This window comes from Prionailurus viverrinus, chromosome A3 (assembly GCF_022837055.1).
Source record: "Prionailurus viverrinus isolate Anna chromosome A3, UM_Priviv_1.0, whole genome shotgun sequence".
Taxonomy (NCBI): domain Eukaryota; kingdom Metazoa; phylum Chordata; class Mammalia; order Carnivora; family Felidae; genus Prionailurus; species Prionailurus viverrinus.
Genome location: NC_062563.1, coordinates 21,800,781 through 21,815,885, shown reverse-complemented (window position 1 = coordinate 21,815,885; position 15,105 = coordinate 21,800,781). Strand labels below are relative to the sequence as shown.

The 15,105-nt window shown below is 55.9% G+C and overlaps 2 protein-coding genes across 5 annotated transcripts in view; one reads left to right on the top strand and one right to left on the bottom strand.

The window, feature by feature from the left end:
* Positions 1-15,105, bottom strand: part of TTI1 (TELO2 interacting protein 1) — a 94,665-nt gene that overhangs the window by 2,043 nt on the left and 77,517 nt on the right. The window lies entirely within an intron of this gene.
* VSTM2L (V-set and transmembrane domain containing 2 like) overlaps positions 1-15,105 on the top strand; it is a 37,966-nt gene that overhangs the window by 15,000 nt on the left and 7,861 nt on the right. Inside the window, exons 2-3 of the mRNA XM_047852075.1 lie at positions 9,929-10,098; positions 11,416-11,466. Of these exons, the coding sequence (XP_047708031.1) occupies positions 9,929-10,098; positions 11,416-11,466 (221 nt within the window). The remainder of the gene's footprint in view (positions 1-9,928; positions 10,099-11,415; positions 11,467-15,105) is intronic.

Genomic DNA, 15,105 nt, shown 5'->3' with positions numbered 1-15,105 from the left:
AGTCCCTGAGCTGCTGGAAACCTCTGTGAGCCTCAGTTTTCCCACCTGCAGGAAAGAGCCGATGATCCCTGACCTGCAGGGCCGCTCCGAGGGATTTATGTGGGGTCAGACACATCAGCTTTCTGGTGGGTTGTGGGCCTCCAGTCGGAAAGATGATCCCGTGTTTGATCCCAGGCTTGTGGTGCTGGTCCCCGGGCCGCAAGGGTGCAGAGGGCCCCCCGCGAAGCAGCCACAGCCCTTTCTGGCATTGGCCTTGATTTATTGTCCCGTCTCATTCTCGGTCGCACTTCCTATCCCAACTTTACGGGGCCTCTCAGGGAGCCTCCAGCCTGCCTGTCAGTTTGGCAGGACCCGCGTGGGCCAAGCCGGGCTTGGGCGGCCGGTGGTCGTGAGGGCCAGAAGGAGGGAGGGCGGGGAGGGGCCCGGCCTACTGGGGCCCAGCTAGGACCTCCCAGGTTGCTGTGTCCACATTATCCATTTGTCTGTCCCTATCCCTGCTCTTGTGGGCACGGTCCCCCCCCAGAAACTCCATTCTGGCACATAGTAAGTGCCCAATAAACAAAAGATGTCTGTCTCCTTTGTTTTTGTTTTGTTTTTTTCCTTACGGTTTCAAACTTAAGTCCTCTGGGTTTCTGTCTGACCTTTCTACCTTCATTCATTCATTCATTCACTCGCCCTTTCGGCACACGCTTAACAGCACCTCCTCCCTGCTGGGCAGTGCAGGGGCCGTGTGCTGGGGGAGCTCCCAGGCTGGGGGAGACACAGACACCTTAGTATCTGTCACATGACATGCTGCGGTGGGGGCGATGACAGGACTCAGAGACCATCAGGGGCCCCGAAGAGGACTTCCGCTCCAGCCTGGGCAGGGAGGGCATCTCCAGGCACAGGGCCACCTGTGAGCTGGGATTCCAGCCCAGGGGGGACACATAGAAGTGACAGGGAGAGGCAGGAGGGGCCACGGCCGGGGCTCAACAGAGCCACTGCTGCGGACTTCGGATGCCCAGCCCGAGAAGCTGCCTCCGACCCTGAGTGTCCCATTGGGCACCCCGAGTGTGAGGGTTTCCTGGAGCTCCCGGGTGGCCCTGAGCCAGGAGGATGGGATCCTTTCTCTGCCTTCTGGCAGAGCCACCGTATATGTCTTGCGCGACAGCAGCCAGCGTTCACTGAACACCTACCGTGTGTCTGGCATCATTGCGGCTGCCAGGATCCCACAGTAAACAAAACAGGCTCCAGTCTCCAGCCTTTGAAGGGCTTACACTCAGGTTGGGAGAGGGGCAGCGAATGAGACGCGGAAGAGACGGCATGTTAGTGTAATGGTTAGGAGAAAGCGCGAAGTCGCGGAAAGGGGACAGACAGGGTGGGGAAGACGCAGGAGGTGACACGGACGCAAAGGTTTGGACGAGGTGGGGGGGGTCCCGTGCGTGGGGGTGGGGAGCATTCTGGGCACAAGTCCAGGGAAATCCTCGTTGTGTGAAAACCGCTGTGGCAGGCCAGAAGCCACGGGAGGACTTGAAAAAAAACTGTGATAAAATTTATACAACATCGGATTTACCATTTTAGCCATTTTTTACGTGTACGGTTCAGGGGCGACAAATACGTCCCGATTTTTGGGCAGCAGTCCCCGCCATCCATCTCCAGAACGTTCTCATTTTCTGCAGCTGAAACTCTGCTCCCGTAAAACGCTAAGCACCGCCTCCCCCCCCCCATTCTCCTCTCCCCCAGCCCCAGGCCGCCTCCCCTCTGCTTTCTGTCTCTAGTTTGACCGCTCTAGGGGCCTCTTATAAGTGGAATCATGCATTGTTCGTTCTTTGGCTCCTGGCTTATTTCGCTCAGCGAAATCATGTCCTCCAGGGGCATCCATGTTGGAGCCCGTGTCAGAATGTCCTTCTCTTTAAGGCCGAATAATATTCCGTTGTATGGAGAGACGACATTTTGTGTACCCATTCATCACTGGAGGATTTCGAGCAGGCCCTGACACGGCAGGACGTAGCAAGAGATGGGCTGAGCGGGGACCCTCGGGGCCACAGTGGTTCTCTCCGTCCTGCCCTCCTTGCCTCCCTCTAGCTCCATTTCTGCCTTGGTTCCCCTGACAAGGAGCTGATCCTTTTACTGGTCCTCAAGGGACTCTCATTCTGGCAGAGACTGATGGGTGGCCTGGGGTCCAGTCCCTGTGGGCTTCCTGGAGGAGGCAGCCTCAAACCAGGGATCTGCAGACTAAAAGGGCAAGGAGGGCTGTGCAGAAGGAGAGAGGAGATTTGGGGCCAGAGGGTCCGGAATGGGGGATCTGGCCTCGGAGATGGAGGGAGGTGGAGAGCGGGCTGAGGCTGCCTTTGGTGAACATGTCCCCCGAGGCCTGCCTGTGTGTCGCTGGTAGGGGGCCGTGAGGAGCAAATTGAGGAAGAAGCAGGTACAGGACTGATGGATGGGAGGTTGCACGGGGGCCCAGATATGAGTGAAATACAGATGCTGCACTCACTGCATAATCTGATGAAGATACAAGGAGCGTCTGTTAAATCTTTCCAGAGGTGACAGAATTTTGAGCTAGAACGTGAGAGAAGGGAGTGATGTTTGTGGAGCACCTACTATGGGACAAACACGAGGCACATGTTGCCTTGTGTTGTCCTCCCCCCTGCGCTCTCATTCTCTGCTCGTTTCATATAACGAACTGAGGTTCAGGGGCGCCTGGGCGGCTCAGCCGGTTGAGCGTCCGGCTTCGGCTCAGGTCATGATCTCACAGTTTGGTTCGTGAGTTCGAGCCCCGCGTCGGACTCCGTGCTGACAGCTCAGAGCCTGGAGCCTGCTTCAGATTCTGCGTCTCCCTCTCTCTCGGCCCCTCCCCTGCTCATGCTCTGTCTCTCTCTGTTTCTCAATAATAAATAAATGTTAAAAAAAATTTTTTTTAATTGAAAAAGAGAACCGAGGTTCAGAGAGGTAAAGGGGCTTATCCCGGTCACACAGCTGGACAGTAGAAGGAACAGGATTCAAACCCAGGTCTGCAGGCCAAGCCCTAGACGTGTTGAACCAGGGCCTGGAAGGTTAGGAAGGAGGTCAGGCCCTGGTCTTGAAGGGCAGACAAGATCTTCCAGGTGATCCTCTGCCTTTACCGGAAACCAAACGCACTGATCCGGGCCAGGGCCACAGAGCTGTTTCCTGCAGACGATGCCCTGATAAGCGGGCTGAGGGTTAATGACTGTATTGCTCCCCCAATTAAAAGCAGGAAGAAGAAGAGGTTGCATTCAATCAGCCCCTTTCTCCTTCTCCTGCAGAATCCTAATTTGTGGACACCCGTTGTAATTGTCTGCCCGGCAAGCCCAGCCCTGCTCAGGCCCTGGGGCAGGAGAGCACCATTGCAGCCTCTCAAAAATCTATAATTATTCCAGCCTCCCCGGGGACTGGCCATGAGGCGTTACCCGAGCAGGGAGGGAGGGCTCAGGACAGGAGGAAGTCAGAGAGGAGAAATGGATTTTCTGTCCCAAACTCAGCAGGCGTGCTAGCTGGCGAGAGGGGGTCTGGGTGCCTGGAGGGAAGGAGGTGGGGGAGAGGACTAGGAAGAGGGGCTGCAGGAGAAAGGTCGAGAAGTTACGGGCTCCGCTCTCGAGTGCTCTAGAACCGGGTTCAAATGTTCACGCTTTCTCTGTGGCTTTGGGCAGGCAAGTCCTTGACCTCTCCGGGCCGCAGCTTCCCCACCTGCACGATGGGGATGACAAGCATCACATTCCCCCATGGCAGCATGGCAGGAGCATGAGCAAATGTCCGAGATGAGTATGGCACCGTGCCCGGCCCAACGCAAGTGCCCTGTGTCTTAGACATGTTACCGCATTGTCGTCACGCGGTATCCTCTCTCACGGAGTCAGGTTAGGAAGCAAGAACCTTATGCCAATTAGAGCTGCCCACCTGCAGTGGGGGTATGAGGAGCTGGGCTCCCCGTCTCTGGAAGTGTCCAAGTGGGATGCAGACGTAGGGAACCTGGTGGCTGAACTTTTCCTGATTCGTTCAAACCAAACCCTGATGGGGGCGGGTGGGCCCCTGGGTCTTCGTCACAACTGCTGGTCAGACCCAGGTTCAACACCCAGCTGTGCGTGAACCGTGGGCAAGTCCTGGCCCCTTTTTGAGCCTCACTTTCCTCATCTGTCAAACGGGGGTGAGCAGAGGAGAGAGTATTAGAGATAGTGCCTGCCTAGTGCTAGGCATGAGTAGATGCTTAAAAATCATATGGATTCTTTTTAAAAAGCAACAAAGCTCCCTGGATTTCTTTCTCTCTTCCTTGCCTTGGCCCACGCCATTCCTTTCCCCGCCCCGCCCCCCACCCCCGGCCTCTGCTTGTCAGGATCCACCCATCTTCCGGCCTGGCTGCCACGTGCCTCCTCCCCCAAGTGGAAGTGACCTCTCCCCTTCCCAATGCCCAGGGCACCTTCTCCCTCAGATTGTCTGAGCTGGTGGGGTTCTCAGACCCCAGGACTGACCCCCGTGGCACAAAGGAGCAAACCGAGGCTCGGAGAAGGGGAGAGATGTTCCCCAGGTCCCACAGCCAGTCTGTTGGCAGAAACAGGCTCAGTTCTCCATCCCTGGTTCCAGTTCCGCATTCCGGACACCCACCTGCACGTTGCTTCTCCTTCAGGGGCTCCTTGGGGCAGGTCTGGGGACAGACCTTCGTGTTGCTGCCCGTGACCAGGGAGACTCAGATTATGCCCTCAAATGCTCAGAACCTTGGTTTCCCCACTTGTCTTGCAGACACATTGCCCCCTTCACCACTGAGGTTGGAGCCAAACCTGAAGACAGGTCCTGGAAGGGACTGAGGGGTCGGAGAGACCCTGGGACCAGAGTCACTATGGGGGAGGAGGTGGTGGCTGCACCCACAGATGACTCACCTGGTTCTATGAGTTCTGGGAGCCAGATTTCTATCCGTCCTTCCACCCAAAGCCCATCCCCACTCCTGGCTCAGGACCACCTGCCCCACCTGTGGATGCGGAGGGTGGGGGGTGGGTAGGGAGCATAACACCTCCTCTGGGAAGATTGCCCTGATTGCCTCAGGCTGGCTGAAATGCCTCCCCAGCCTGTCCCGCAGAACCCATTTTAGACTACTTTTTTTTTTTTAAGTTTAATTGATTATGATTTTTTTTTGAGAGAGAGAGAACAAGCAGGGGAGGGGCAGAGAGAGAGGGAGAGAGAGAATCCCAAGCAGGCTCCGCACTGTCAGTTTAAAGCCCAACGTGGGGCTCTGCCTCATGAGTCGTGAGATCATGACCTGAGCCGAAATCAAGAGTCAGATGCTTAACGGACTGAGCCACCCAGGTGCCCCCAGACTGTTACTTTTTAAGAAAGACCTCTGCAACCAAAGAGAATTTCCATACTCTGGGAAGAACATGGCCTTGGAAATCAGGCCTGGGTTCCAATCCAGGCTCCACTTGGTGGCCACCTGCCAGGACATCCCACACACGTGACAGCTGAGCACCGGGAATGTGGCTCGTCTAAATTGAGATGTATTGTAATCGTGTAAAGTACATGCTGGATTGCCAAGACTTAGCACAAGAAGGAATGTAAAAGATTAATAATTTCTATGACATGTTGAAATAACTTTTTTCCTATCTTGGGTTAAATAAAATACATGATTAAAATTAATTTCATCTGCTCAAAAAAAAATTTTTTTTTTTAACTTTTCAAATGTGGCTCCTAGAAAATTAAAAATTCTGTACCTGTCTCAGCAGCAGGGCATGCGCTGTTTCTGCTGGACAGCGCCCTCTAGAGGACCATTACTGGGATGGCGGAGGGGACTGGTGGCCGCGCGGCGGGGTCTTCCCCCAAGACTGTTTGGGGGTGAGGGGGCCTGGTCAAGGACTCAGGGCCTGACCTTCCTGTCCCCTGGCTGCTGTGTAACCCCAGGCCAGACACCACTCTCTCTGAGCCTTGCTTCCTGGATCAGTACAAAGAGCTGGTGGGCTGGGATTAGGCTTTCAGTCAGTATGGGGGGATGGGGGGATGGGGGGATGGGGGGATGGGGGGATGGGGGGGTGGGGGGTGGGGGTGGGCGGGGCCTGTGGGCAGGGGAGGCTGAGCGATCGTGGATGGAGGTCTGCCCCCCCATGGAGTCCCCGCCCAAGGAGAGCCCATCTCCGCCCTTCCTGCCAATGAGACCCCCACGAACCATCTCTCCTCCGCCGGCCAGACATGCTTCCTGCGCTCACGCACGTCTAGGCGGATTAGAAGCGTGGTGGCGGAGTCCCACAGGCGGGGGTTCGAGGCTGGCTCTGCCCTTCCTAGTCTGTGATCCTAGCAGCTGTGGACCCCCTTTCCCCATGTGCAGGAGGGAAAGGGGCCAGTACGTCTGCTTCCTGTGGCTCAGCAGTGGCACCTGCAGGAGGTCACAGCTGTGTCATCTCACTGACTCTTAGGCAGCCGGGTCCCACTGCTGGCTGCTTTGGATCCACCCCTCCTCCTTCCCAGCTTGCAAAGAATACTGGGTGTGGGTCAAGGCAAACTCCAGCTGTCCCAGGACAAGGGGCCAGGGGCTCCCCGAGGTTACGTCTCAGCCCCTCCTCACGGCTCAGGGCCACCACGATGGCCCCTTCAATCCGGCTTGAGCTGGCAGGTTGTCATCAGGGGAGGTGAGGAGGCTGGGCCTGGCCCAGGATTCTCAGGATGGGGACCACTTGGCTCCGCCATTACCCGGTCTTTCATTCACTCAAGAAGTATGTACTGAGGGGCACCTGAGTGGCTCAGTCAGGCATCCGACTTCAGCTCAGGTCATGATCTCGTGGTTCATGGGTTCGAGCCCTACATCAGGCTCTGTGCGGACAGCTCAGAGCCTGGAGCATGCCTTGGATTCTGTGTGTGTGTGTCTCTCTCTCTCTGCCCCTCCCCCCATCCAAAAAATAAATAAGCATTTTAAATATTTTTTTAACGTTTATTTATTTTTGAGACAGAGAGAGACAGAGCATGAATGGGGGAGGGTCAGAGAGAGGGAGACACAGAATCTGAAGCAGGCTCCAGGCTCTGAGCTGTCAGCACAGAGCCCGACGCGGGGCTCGAACTCACGGACCGCGAAATCATGACCTGAGCCGAAGTCGGCCGCTTAACCGACTGAGCCACCCAGGCGCCCCTAAATAAGCATTTTTTAAAAAGTATTATTGAGCACCTACTATGTGCCGGGCACTGTTCTAGGAGCTGGGACTCCATATATCCGTGGACGAGACAGGCACAGTGCTCACCGCCAGGGAAAGCAGACAATAAACATAAAATAAGTTTATTAGCTGGGCTGTCCAATACAGTAGCCATTACCTACAAGTGGCTATTTACGTTTAAATTTAAATGAGTTAAAATGAAATAAAATGTAAAATTCAGTTCCTCGTTCGCACTAGCCACATTTCAAGTGCTGGTGGTTTCTGGGTTAGCTCAGCTATAGCACATTTTCTTCACTGCGGAAAGTCTGTCAGAAGGCACCGATCATGTGTTGGAAGGAGGAGTGATTCGAAGCGCCGGGTTGGGGCGGGAGACACAATTTAAATGAGGTGGTCAGGGTTGAGGAGAGCAGAGTCCTGGAGCAGAGGAGCTTGGGAGCTCTGTGGGAGTCTACAGGCAGAGGGAATACCAAATGCAAAGGTCCTGAGGTAGGATCTCAACTGGAATGTTCAGAGAACAGCAAGGAGGCCATTGTGCCAGAAACAGAATGAGCAGGGGCCAAGCAGAAGCTGGCACCCGAGGGGACGGGCCCAAACACGGAAGGCCTGGTCTTTCACGGTAAAGGCTGTGGCTCTTGCCCTCAGTGAGGAGACACCGTGGAAAAGTTTTGAGGAAAGAACAAACCGGGATCGGTCTGTGTTTTGCCAAGATAACCGTGGCTGACAAGTTGAAAATAATTGTTGGGGAGGATGGGGTGGCCACAGGGGCCGAGCCTGGTTTTGCCTCCTGCCCCGTGGGAATAAGGACAGTCCCAATGCACGTGAAGACACCTCACACCTCACTGGGCACGTGCACAGTAATTGAAATACTCCTTTTTTTTTTCATATATATATTTTTTAAGTTTATTTAAAAAAAATTTTTTTTAATGTTTATTTTTGAGAGAGCACAAGCAGGGGAGGGGCAGAGAAAGAGAGGGAGATGCAGAATCTGAAGTGGGGCTCCACGCTCTGAGCTGACAGCGCAGAGCCTCCCGCGGGGCTCGAACCCACGAATCGGGAGCTCAAGACCTGAGACAAAATCAAGAGTCAGACGCTTAACCGAGTGAGCCACCCAGGCGCCTCCCCGAACACTCATTCTTATTAAACAGGCTTTGTTTATGGAACAGCGGCCAGTCCCTCCCAAACTTCATAGAATGTGGGAAACCTCCAGGAAGCATCTCACAAACCTTTGACCTTGGGGATCAGGGACCTTGAAGACTTTATCTGAGCCCAGGTCCTGGAGTCAAGCTCCACATGGACACCCTGCGTGGAGGGCAGACAAGGCAGGGGCTTCCTGGCGGAGGTGTTTGTCAGTCCTGATGCTCCCAAAGCCCTTGGCATCTTGGGGAGGGAGGGGCTTAAGGCACGTGACCCCGAGCAGGACCCCCACCTCCCAGCCCAGGGTGCCCTCTTCCTTCTGCCCCAAGCCGCACAGGGAAGGGGACATACAGGAGGGACCACTGGGTGGTGGCACATCGCCTCCGGGGAGGAGCGTACCCGGCAGGCTGCAGCAGCCAGGTGGGCACCAGGTGGGAGGACTGACGGACACACATTCCCCGGGTGACCTGCTTGTTGCCAGGCGTCTTTCCAGGGCTAGATGATCTCTCCTGAGAAGAGGAAAGAATCCTAATTACATCTCAGGACAATATTCGTTTGGAGAGAGGAGAGACAGAACATATGGTGGGGAGGGGCACGGGCCACATTAAATGGGCATTTGTTTTCTCGTTTACCTCGCGGCGTGGTGGGGGTGGCGGGGGGGGGGCAGGGCTCCTGCTGGGTCAGGAGAGCTGCCTGCCCTGGGATTTTCACGGGGAGCTGGGCCTTGGGAGGGACAGGAGGCAGGTGCGGCTCCCACCGCACCCTGGGGGCCGTCAGAGGATGCAAAATGTCCAACCCATTAAGGACGCGCAGAGCGCCTGCTAGGTGCTGGGAGCAGCGTAACCGGTGGGGGCTCCACATCCCTGTTCTCCAGGAGCTCGGCACGCAGTGCCTGCTGTGGACACATATGTGACTGTGACCGCGTGGGCAGGAGGTTGGGGTGAGGTGGGATCCTACCCCGGGTGGTCAAGGAAGGCCGCTCTGAAGGGACCAAGTTTGAGCTTTGAGCGACTTGAAGGAGCCAGTTGGGCAGAGAGACCAAGGATAGAGCATTCCAGGCATTGGGTACAGTCAGGGCAAAAGTGAAGGGAGAGTGAGGCACGCTCAGAGGACAGAGAGGAGACCGGGGGGGGGGGGGCGGCGAGCCCTAAACCCCACCCTGGTGGGTTCTATCTTAGTGCGGTGGGGAGCCAGGTGGGTTCTAAGCAGGGGTTTGGCTAGGTCTGACTTGGTTTTACAAGCCCGTGGTGCTGGGGTTGCGAATAACCCGGGAGGGAGACTGGCGGGGGTGACTAGAAAACTCTGGAAGAATTAACAAAAACAGCAGCTGCCTCCCAGGCCTCCTTGCTCATGTCTTCTAACCCGGCCCTTCTCTGATCCCTCACCTGGGTGGGCGTCCCGTGACCTCCACGGACTCCGGGATAGAGACCCAGCCGGTGTGGGGCATTCGGGGCCCTGGACCGGCCCCTTCATCCCCGCGTCCTGCCAGCTGCTGTTGCACACCCCTTGCCCAGCCTCACTGAGCTCCTCCAGGGGCCCCACGTGAAGCCAGGCCGTTCGCGCTCGCCGCCCGTCTGCTCCCAGTCTTGCCACCTCTCCCTGACCCACCAGCCCTGTGCTCGCTGGCCCTGCTCTTTCCAGAGCCCCAGCCACCCCTCCCCACTTTCTCCACACAGCCCTGTTCACAGAGACGCCGCACGACATGACTGCACGGACGGGCGAGGACGTGGAGATGGCCTGCTCCTTCCGCGGCAGTGGCTCCCCCTCCTACTCGTTGGAGATCCAGTGGTGGTACGTGCGGAGCCACAGGGACTGGACCGACAAGCAGGCGTGGGCCTCGAACCAGGTACCGCCCCTGGGGTGACACCTGAGCTAGGCTGGGCGAACCCTGGCCCCGGGGGGTAGAGCAGGAGGCAGACCGAGGCTGAGCACGGGGGAAGGCCGCCGCAAGAAGGCCCCTCCAAAGAGCAGGGCCCCTCCCTTCAGTGTACAGGCGGGGAAACTGAGGCCAGAGGTTACAGGGCAAGGCGGGCAACCCGGTCCCCGCGCACGCACTCACCGGAGCAGACGCTGTGTGTGCCCTTGCACGCACCTGCCACCAGCCCGCCAACTCTGCCTGAGAGCTTTCTCTGGGCGACAGAGCCTGCTGGCCAGCGAGGCAGTCCAGCGATGACTGACGGAGCCGGAGGACGCATCCCCCAGCAACCTGGCCAGCAGCTGGGGTAACCGCAGAGCCCTGCGTTCTGTCCCTGAGGTGCCCAGCGAGAGTGGGTTCCGGCTGCCCACAGGGGTGCCGGGGGCGCACCACTGACTTCCTCCCCTTTGTGGTCTCACCCACCCACTCCCCTACCGATCCAGGTTCCCCGGGATCCCCTCCCAGGTGGGCTTACTGCCCTTGAATCTTTGTCTCAAGGTCTGCTTCTGGGGGAACCCAACCTAAGACGCTTCCATTCTTCCGGCTGGGTCAAGGCAAATAACATACAACACGTGCCTATCTGCCCACCCATTCGACATACGAACACGTAAACGTTTACGGACCTGCATGCGCACACACGGGCGTGTGCGCACATTCTCGCGTGTTCGCGCCTCTAACATGTTCACAAATACGTATTGAACTCTGTGTCAACTCTTCAACACTTCCAGCCTGCCTCACAGGGCTCAGAGGTCTCGGTGCAGGGGTGGGGTGGGGGTGGGGGGGGAGTCAGAGGAAGCTCCTGGCCACAGATTTGCAGGTATTTGCGATTGGAAGCATCTGGGGTCAGCCTGCAGGGAATAGCATGTGGGCAGGACTCTGACAGGATCTGCCACAAACACACGACCCGGGGTGTGATACACCTGAAAATGCCAACACATCCACAGACAGAGACACAAGTGGAGAGACAGATATTCCAACAGACCATACCAGGCAGGCTGACCCACCCCTCAGGTCCCCAAATCCCCACATATCTAAATGCACAGCACGGTTTAACAGACCCCCTCTTTATCTTCCTTGGCTCTGACTCACCCCCACCCCGAGGCAGCACAGAGCTGAGGGATGCCCGCTCCAGAGCCTAGAGTGTCACTTGCCCTGTAGGTACAATCTTAGCTATTGTCCCCTGCTCCTGCCCCATGATGCTAATGCCTTGTCTCTGCTCTCTCCGCCCCTCCCGCTCCCTCCCCACAGCTAAAAGCATCTCAGCAGGAAGACACAGGGAAGGACGCCACCAAAATAAGTGTGAGTTTTGGTAATGACTTCTTGCAAGGGCTCTAATGGAGGACACAGCTGTAATTTAAAAAAAAAAGAAAGAAAGAAAGAAAGAAAGAAAGAAAGGGTCCAGTTCAGCTGGGAGCTTGGGCTTGAAGATGGAGGAGAAGAAAAAAAAGAAAGGGGGAAAAATGGCCTCGTTCTGTTTTTTAAAAGACGCAGATCTTTCAAGTTCATTGAATGACAGGCACAAAAAATGACAGGGGGAGAGAAGATGCATTCTCTCCTGTCGGGGCCAAGGCTGTGTGCATCCTGGATACTTTGTGTCTGTCTCAGCAGCATTTTTTATTTGGGGAACCAACAGGGTCTAATGAGACTAAGCTGGCTTTTTTCAGCCCATCATGACTGTCTGTGATGGCATGTCATGGTCACTTGGGTCAGCCTGGTTCCCAGGGGTGAGGTGGGGCAGGGGGAACTACAGCCGAAAGATTTCAAGACTGGCCATGCCTTCTTACGCATGGACTCATTTTATCAGTGCTACAACTCCGTAGGGAATGGCCGAGCATTTGCCCATTTTCCAGGTAGGATAACTGAGGCTTAGAGGGGTCAAAGATTTGCTGGTGGTCATGACGTGGTTGAGCTGCCTGTCTTCGGGGCTTGAACTCCTTGTCTCCAGACTCTGCTGGGGCCTCATCTGGGGACCCAGGGCCCTCAGGGAGTGACAGTTTTTGTGGAGAAGGGACATCCCCAGCCAGGCCTGGAAGAGGCACGCAGGATTGAGTAAGGAAGGGAAAGAGAAAAGCATGCTGAGGATGGGGACAGGCCTAGGGACATGTGTGACCATGGGGCCCGGCTGGATTGGTACATGGGGCATCAGGTCAGCCTGGCAGGAGACTAATAAATCCACTAGAAACATTAGAAATGTAGGTGCCCACAAGGATATAGTGTGTATGTGGGCAGGGGGGGGGGGGGAGTGACCTCCAAATTCACTCTTTTCTATTGATTCTAACACCACTTTTCAAGAGTTTGTGGGGGAGCTCTGTATCCCAAGGTCAATGAGACAGAGATGTGCTGAGGAGCCTTGTCCCACAGCAGAAGTCACAGTGTAAAGAGTGGGCACCAGCAGGCATGGGGGTGCCATGCTGGACATTGGAGATGGCAGAGCAGAGGCAGGGAGGCCAGGGAGGAGGGTCCTGCAGCCACTCTGACAAGAGGTGGGCATGTGAGAGAACACGGGCCTTTAAAGCAACATTTGCGCGGTCTGCCCGGGGCCCTTCACAGCTGGGGTCTGGAAATTCAAGCCGCTTCCAGGTTAGGACAGCTCCAGCTCCCCCCTCCACCCGTGCCCCCCACCCTCTCCACAGGCAATGCCCCATTTCTTGCCCAGACACCCACCAGGGAAGCCTGGGCAGGTGGAGACCTGTGTATATGTTAATATACCTGCAACTCTTTCTGTTGTGATTTTGGGGTTTAAGGAGTGTCTCAGGCAAAGGGAAGAATAATCTAATTGACTTAGGGGATTAGAATTCGTAGCTGCTAGGCCCCACGTGAGGGGAATGCGAAGCTGCTAATTAGTTACATAAATGTGCTCAGCGTGATTGTGCAATCACTCCCCACCCCCAGCCCCTGTGATTCCTGTTCCAGCTGGGGCTCCGGGGGTCTGGTTAGGAACCTCACAGAGAGGCATAGACTACCTCCTTGTACAGACAGCGTCTCGCACACGACAGTTCCTAAATACACAGGCACGGAGTTAGCCTACACCTGTGAACAGATGCACGTCCTAGTTCCCCGCAGTCCAGGAGGCTCAGACTTGTCTCCATGGCCTTCAAGGCTCCGCTCGACTCACTCTTCTCACCCCCTGTGCTGTCTCATCTTGCTTGACCTGGCTCCCCTGCCCCTCCCAACTCTGGCTGCTTTTCTGCCTTCCCGTTTCTTCCCACCTCCTGGCTTTTGCATGGGCCGGTTCCTCTGCCCAGAAAACGCCTCTCTCTTCCTTCAGAGCTCAGCTCAGGATGCCTCCCTTGACCCTGTGGCTCAGCTGGCACCCCTTTTCCCTGCTGGCCACATTTCCATCTGCAATCACCCATGTGTGTATTTGTTTCATAGCTGTCCCCCCAACACCCGGGGCTGGGGCTGTGCCTGCCTGATGAACTTGTTACATTCCCAGAGCCTAGTACAGTGCCTGGTACATAGTAGGTGCCCAATAAATAACTGAATGGTATATACAAACACACACCCAGGCCAACGGTGGTATAAACCCAGACACAGATTTTGGTGCACGGACAGGCCAGTATGATGTGCATCCCTGCCTGTACATGTACAGGTGACATGAAGGCACAGAGTGGCTCCTGTGGGGCCACGGGGCCTAGAACCCAGGCCCTGTATCTGGACCAGCCAAATGAGCCAGGCAGGAACTCGGCCCGGTAGCCCCGTGCCTTCTAAAAGTCCTGATTGTGATGGGCAGTTCCTGATTTTTTAAAAAGTTAATTGGTTTTTATTTTTTATTTTTTTTTAAGTTTATTTATTTTTGAGAGAAAGAGAGAGAGAACACAAGCTGGGGAGGGGCAGAGAGAGAGAGGGAGACACAGAATCCGAAGCAGGCTCCAGGCTCCGAGCTGTCAGCACAGAGCCCGACGCGGGGCTCGAACTCACAAACTGGGAGGTCATGACCTGAGCCGAAGTCAGGCACTCAACCAACTGGGGCAGCTCCTGATTTTTAACTTTGGGGACCTAATTTGAAAAACACTGTGGGAGCTAAATAGCATCACGCGCTGGCTGGGCAGCGTGGGCACCGTGGGGTCTCAGGCTCTGGGGCAGGAAGTGGCATCAGCTTCCAGGGGCCTGGTGCCGGAGGGCTCGGTGACCTGTTGGGGCTGCCATGGTAACCCCGGGAAGGTTCAGGATCGACTGTGCTGAGGACGCAGTGGGGCCCACACCTGGCATCCCTGAGCCCAAACACTTTGTATAGTATGAAGTCCTAGAGATTGGCTGTGTGAATGAGTGTGGTTTGCTAGATTAAAACTGCCCATGAATTTGTGGTCTTAAGACCCCTATTCCCAGCATGCAGGGGGGTGGCTGGAGCATGAAAGGGGGCCCAGCTCCCGTGCAGGAGACAGGTGAGGTGACGAAAGAGCTGAGAATCTTGGAGGGAGGCCAGTTATGTAGGAGGACAGGCCTCTGTGAGACAACAGTAATAATAATAAAGCAGCTAACATTTAGAGAGTGCCTGCCATATGCCAGGAACCATGATGAGCGCTTTGCTTTCCAGCAATGATCTCATTTCACTTGGGACCTGGGGAAGGACCCCTGGCCTAAACACATCTCCCTTGGTAGCTTGCATATGCTGGGGGTTTTACCTTCAGGGCCTCATTTCTGTGGCTCAGGCAAATTCTTTTTCTTATTGGTGGTTTTCAAGTTCTGCAAGTTTTTCTTTTGACCTAACTCAAAGGGGACAGCCCTGAAGAGGCCTCAGGAAGCCACTGCAGCCTGTCTCTGGGGTCTCCATGAAATCTCCATGAAGCGTTGAAAGACAGTGGCCTTTGTCAGACCAAGCGGCCGGGTGGGCCAAGCCCCTGCGAAAGCCACCCAGCTGCTCCACAGGTGTGGTGCACATGTGGACACTGGGTGTTTCCGGTGGAGGGCTGGAACAGCTGGAGCAGTGCACGACGT